The sequence below is a fragment of the Protobothrops mucrosquamatus genome, unplaced genomic scaffold (genome assembly GCF_001527695.2).
Source record: "Protobothrops mucrosquamatus isolate PMUCROS unplaced genomic scaffold, P.Mucros_1.0 scaffold129, whole genome shotgun sequence".
Lineage (NCBI taxonomy): Eukaryota > Metazoa > Chordata > Lepidosauria > Squamata > Viperidae > Protobothrops > Protobothrops mucrosquamatus.
The window spans coordinates 1,475,004-1,481,003 of record NW_015386496.1 but is presented as its reverse complement, the minus strand read 5'-3'; the positions used below and the strand labels follow the sequence as shown (position 1 = coordinate 1,481,003).

Genomic DNA, 6,000 nt, shown 5'->3' with positions numbered 1-6,000 from the left:
CAGAGGCCTATTGGACCTGCAGACAAACCTCACAGCTAAAGGCTATAAAAAAGTGTTTTGAAAAATGTTTGCACATTTTGGTAGAGTTGTCTAAAGGGGCTGTTTTGATCTTTGCAGAGAGATGTAACCATTTCAGCTGGAGAATTGAGAGCAACAAAAGAAAAAATGAACAATAAACTCCAAGAGGTAAGAGCAGAAGAAAATTGGAGAGTAATACATTTTAAAAAGTACTAGATAAGGCAGGGCTATAGGCACAAGGGAATGCATGAGCTGAAGATTCTTAGAATATTATTAATAATAATAATAATAATAATAATAATAATAATAATAATAATAATGATGATGATGATAAAGTTGGAAGGGACCTTGGAGGTCATCTAGTCCAACCCCCTGCTCAGGCAGGAAACCCTATATCATTTTGGACAAATGGCTGTCCAGTCTCTTCTTAAAAACTTCCAGTGTTGGAGCATTCACCGCTTCTGGAGGCAGGTTGTTCCACCTGGTTAATTGTTCTAACTGTCAGGAAGTTTCTCCTTAGTTCTAGGTTGCTTCTCTCCTTGGTTAGCTTCCACCCGTTGCTCCTTGTCCTGCCTTCAGGCGCTTTGGAAAATAGCTTGACTCCCTCTTCTTTGTGGCAGCCCCTGAGATACTGGAACACTGCTATCATGTCCCCCCTCATCCTTCTCTTTGTTAAACTAGACATACCCAATTCCAGCAACCATTCCTTATATGCTTTAGCCTCCAGTCCCCTAATCATCTTTGTTGCTCTTCTCTGTACTCTTTCCAGAGTCTCAACATCTTTTTTACTTCGTGGTGACCAAAACTGGATGCAGTATTCCAAGTGTGGCCTTACCAAGGCATTGTAAAGTGGTATTAATACTTCATGTGATCTTGATTCTATTCCTCTGTTAATGCAGCCTAGCACTGTGTTGGCTTTTTTGGCAGCTGCAGTACACTGCTGGCTCATACAGTATTTAAATGATTGTCCACTAGGACTCCAAGATCCCTCTCGGAGTCCTATTCTCCATGAGATCCTGTTATCATTTGGGAAGAGGTTTTCAATTGAAAAGCTAGGTTTATTTTTGCAGAGAAAAGATAAAACCATTTCAGACTAAGAACACATATTTCATGTCCATCAAGTATATTGTCCAAGTCTCTGTATTGTGATTTGCAAGGTGAGACCCCCAGATTTGTCTTCTGTGTTGCCTTTCTACATTACATTCTTTTTTTTCAGATAATGGAGAAATTATCCAAGGAGTCCAGCACAAGGGAGTCTTTGGAACAAGACCAGGTGGTCCTTCTTTATCAGATGCGTGATATGGAAGCAATGGTGGAAAAAGAACGGAAGCAGGTAGTAGATGCCTTTCTGCTAGGATGTGACCAAAGAATGTGCCTGCAGGATGCTGAGGGACTAATATTGACGTGTAAGATTGCAGCAGCATACCATTAAAGCGGAATATTAAATTACTATTGCTGCTACAACCAGGCTTATTAAGACAATTTACTAATGCAAACATTGATGTATAAAAATGTTCATTTTTTCCCTATGAAGCAGATGGCTGGAAGGCCATCTGTAATGTGCACACGATTGCATACCATTAAGAAAACCTTCCTTTGCCAGCCCTCGATCACCTATGTGTTACTCATATTCATTCAGTTGATGAGAATAGTCAGCATGCTGCAATTTGGAAAAACGTATGCTTTATTTGACTAGCAAGAAGTAATCATAGAATATGTCTACTGGGTGGTTGTCCAGCATCACAGTCTACATTACCTGGCTAGTATGCCAGATTTTGACAGAGGTTGACAATCAACTAAATTTGATCATGAACAAATTCTATGTGTATATTTTGTTCCGTTAGTATAATCCATCAGATACAGGGTTGGCATCAGTCTAAATGATGGGTTTTAGGTCAGCTGTCATTGGAAATAGGTGGCCATATCTGAAGTGGCAACAAATCCCAGTCCCCATTTTGCAGTTTCCAAATTACACAACCAAAATGTGATGGTAACCCCAATGATTTTCAATGGCATGATTTTCAGTATTCCTGCCACCCACCAAAATCCTCCAAAATTTCCTTAAGTCCTGCCCACCCAATCCTTCTCTTCCCATGATATCATTGCTGCCTTTGGACATTGATTTTTTTAAAAAATTTTAAAAATGTGGCCATGAGCCAGCATTCAAATCTGCTTTTGAATCATTCTTCAAATTTGTTGGTATTCCCATCCTGATCCTCAGGGTTAATAATCTACATAATAAGCTATTCAACTGAATAATTTAATTTCATTTAGCTTGTTCATTTTTCATATTTCTTAAATTGTTTTAAGAAATGCCTATATTTTACACAATGCATGTTTCAAATGCCATTACAGGTGCAAATTCTGCAGCAGGATTGTAACATTCTACGCCATAATATTCAGCTATCTCAGGAGACATTACAGAAAGAACAAGAGAAGATAGATCAATTGGAGCAGGAATGTGAACATCTTAAAACTGATCTAGGTATTGGAATCAAAGTATTGGATGTTTTCTATTTCTTAAACCAACTCTGGTTATCACTTGATGATCAATGATAGATCAGTTAATTAGAAATGTCTTTAATTGCTGTTTTTTTCTTGACTTCTTTTAAGCTGTAACTGTTTTTCAAGGGAACAAAGGACCAGTTTTGTTGAACAGAGAAAGTATAAGTCAAAGTTCTAAGATAGTTGCACGAAGTTTGTCCCTAGTCAGTGAAGTGGAAGTTATGTTTTATCAGGCATGAAATCCAAACATAGGAAGGCTTGTAAGCAAAAATAAATGCTAGTCCACATTTAGAATGAAATGAATACCATCTGAAAAATTGCTGCTTTGGGGAAAGACAAAAAATTATAATATACTTGAAAAGTCATTCATGAAATAAATGAGAAATTGGTGATTAGCCACTCAATCATAAAGATGAAGATCATCTGGTCCAGTCTGCTGGAATTCCAGTGGTAGAGTATTGTCAAGAAAATAACATCTAAATTTTACTGGAAGGTCTTCATTGAGGGAAGCCCAACGCTCCTCTCGTGAACTGATTGCATTATACATCTGCTATTACCATAATTTTAAAGTAGTGTGATGATGGAACCAGCTACCTAAAGTCTTAGTGAGTGATCTATTGATGTATGTCTTCAAAAAAATAACTAGGCCATCTGTGGCAGATTTTCATCCAGGTGAAACAGGACAGCGATTAGTATATTCATCGACATCGATAATGTCCTTTACGGAACCTCTACGAGAGTAGTTTAGTCGAACGTTTAAATTTAGACGTACGTCTTTTTATGATGAAACCTAAAGTATTTACGTATGTCATGAGATCTCCGTTTACGACACACACAATAAATTTTTATCGAAAGAACCTCACGTCTTCGAAACATAGACAAAACATGTTATTGTTGTTATTAGGGCAGAATATTAGTTAAACAGATAGATGTCTGATTAAAATAGCTAGCTGCATTTTAATTTTTTTTGTAGACTCCCGAGACAAGACCATTTCCAAGCTACGAGAAGAAGTCCAAGTAAGCATAAAAAGAAAATCAGTGGGTGGAAAATATAGTATAGAAATACTTTTTATAAGTGTCTGACTTTAACTACACTACACAAGAAGGCTTTTGTAGTGTAATACATAAAGAGTTGTGCTGGAGAGAACCATTATGTAAAATGCAAGATATGTTGATGATTCTGGTTTGCAATCCATTAGCCCTTGCCTGGGTTAAAATATTTTTTTCCTAAAGACAATTAACCTTATTTTCATCTAGACTACACAGCTATGTTTGAACACGGCACAAGAAAAGAATGCAAAGTTTCGAACAAAAATATTTACTTTACAAGAGGTAGCAAGTAAGACACAGGTAAGAAATATTCCTGTTATTGCAAGCTTGTTTTAGTTTAGATTACCGCTAGTCCTCTTTTAGTGTCTATAGCTGGGACTGACATTTTGGTCATTAAGCAAAGCAATCATCAGTGCTTACAATTCAGCTTTCCTTTGCTTTACAGACCTGTGAAGGTTGTAAATGTAAAAACTGGTTGTAATATTATTTTTCAGGGTAATTGCGAATGGTTGCCAAGTGAGGCAATTGCTAAATGAGGACTACCTGTATATAGGGCACAAGAGACAAATGTCTATAAAATCTGGGTATTTTTTTCTGTGTGTTGTTCTAATTTGTTTCTGAGAAAGGAGTTTTCAGTTCTTAGGAAAATTGGGATGTGAGATTTACTGGTCAAAGGGTCGGGAATGATCATCACAAAACATTGCTCCTGAACTGTTGGGAAACTACCAGACAGGCAATGAGGAGGGATGGGGGGTGGGGGGTGGGGGTCTTAGCAAAGGACATAGCAAAGGAGCTAGAATTGATACACACCCTTCAATTCCATGGAATTGTATCCATTTGTTGCCAAAATAAGGAAAGCAGCCTGGATAAATTCTTATAGGTAAAATACAATAAACAATGTCTAACACCCATCTATGAACAAAACACAGGACTAGATGTATAGTGCTTTTTAACAGGGGGAAGCCAGAACTACTTATCTTGTCAGAGAACTTGTGCCTATTGTTGCAGAAAATCTGTTTTCTTTTTCAGAAACTTAATGAGCAGTTGGCTCAACAGTGCGCAGAACTAAGTGGTGCTCTTCAAAAAGCTACTGTGGAAAATGCTCAGCTTACTTCAGATCATCAGACTGCTCTTCAGGTATGGAGTACATTTTAATGCAGGGGTCCCTAACCAGTACCGGGCCGTGGCATGCCAGCAACCGGGCCGCACAAACAAGGAAAGCCCCATCCACAGGTTGCAGGCAGCACACAAAACCACGCACCCTCCGGTCCGCAGAAAAACCTCTCTCCACGTAACCGGTCCCTGGTGCCCAAAAGGTTGGGGACCTCTATTTTAATGTATACAAATGCAAGTTGTCTGTTAAAAACAGTAAATTGTTAGCTTCATTTTATTTATTCATATGGCCACCCATCTTGCTAATGTGATTCTGGGTGGTTGTATAGACAAGAATCCAGCCATGTTTTGTAATATATCAACCAGATGGAACCAATGTGGTAGACAAAGGAGAACCTGTGTATTTGTTTAAATAGCTGAGATTTCAAGAAGTCTCCATCAGAATACATTATTAAAATCTATGAACATAGATAATGGCTGATGTTCAAGATCTGTCTTGTAGCAGATTGCATCCTTAGATGAAGTAAAAGATGCAAACTCTTAGGCATAGACTAGAGGCAGACTGCCTCACAAACATATTTTATATATCGCACTGGGTCCCCTTTTGAGGGAGATGGGCAGTTCAAAAATGTGAAAAAATAATAAACTCAAAAACTTGCTGAAAGAAAAATCAAGCAAAAAATTGCTGACTCCTCATTTCTGTTAATGTCAGGCTTTATTCATTGTGAAGAGAAATTAGCTGGGCATCCCTTACATTGACAAAGCTGGGGAATTTCAAGTGCTGATCTAGTTTGTTTTGGAAACTAGTTCATCATTTCACACCTTTATTTACTTTCCGACTTCCTTGCTTAGCATTTTGGATCATTTGTTGCTCCAGTGCAGAGGGATTCTGAATAGCTTCCATTCCCTTCCTTTAATCGGAAAAGTAAAATAGCAAAACAATATTAGAAAGATCGCCTGTCAATTACCCAAAATTACTGTGACCACCGAAGAACAATAAGCATCCAAACACAACTCAGGTGGGCCCCAAACTCATTCAAGTTTCCTTCCCAGAGCTTTTTCTTTCTTTCTTTTTTTAAAGCAATTGTTTACACTTTTTGTACAACTCAACAGGGCTGGGCTATTCTGATCTCAGGAAGTATACTATTCTAATGAAGAGAGCTGCAGTTGAGAAGGCTCAACTTCTGGACCGTGTAGGAAAATCTCTTAAGAGAAGGGACCTGAAAGCAAACTTGCCCTGTTCAGTCTTTTTGGATGGGCAGGTGCAACTGGGAGCAGGCAGGCCAAAGATATTCAAGTCCTGGATCATAAAGG

The 6,000-nt window shown here is 38.2% G+C and overlaps 1 protein-coding gene across 1 annotated transcript in view; it reads left to right on the top strand.

Moving 5' to 3' along the window:
- The window catches only part of CCDC150 (coiled-coil domain containing 150), a 49,496-nt gene that overhangs the window by 18,020 nt on the left and 25,476 nt on the right, over positions 1-6,000 (top strand). Inside the window, exons 9-11 of the mRNA XM_015813045.1 lie at positions 3,497-3,540; positions 3,781-3,873; positions 4,603-4,710. Of these exons, the coding sequence (XP_015668531.1) occupies positions 3,497-3,540; positions 3,781-3,873; positions 4,603-4,710 (245 nt within the window). The remainder of the gene's footprint in view (positions 1-3,496; positions 3,541-3,780; positions 3,874-4,602; positions 4,711-6,000) is intronic.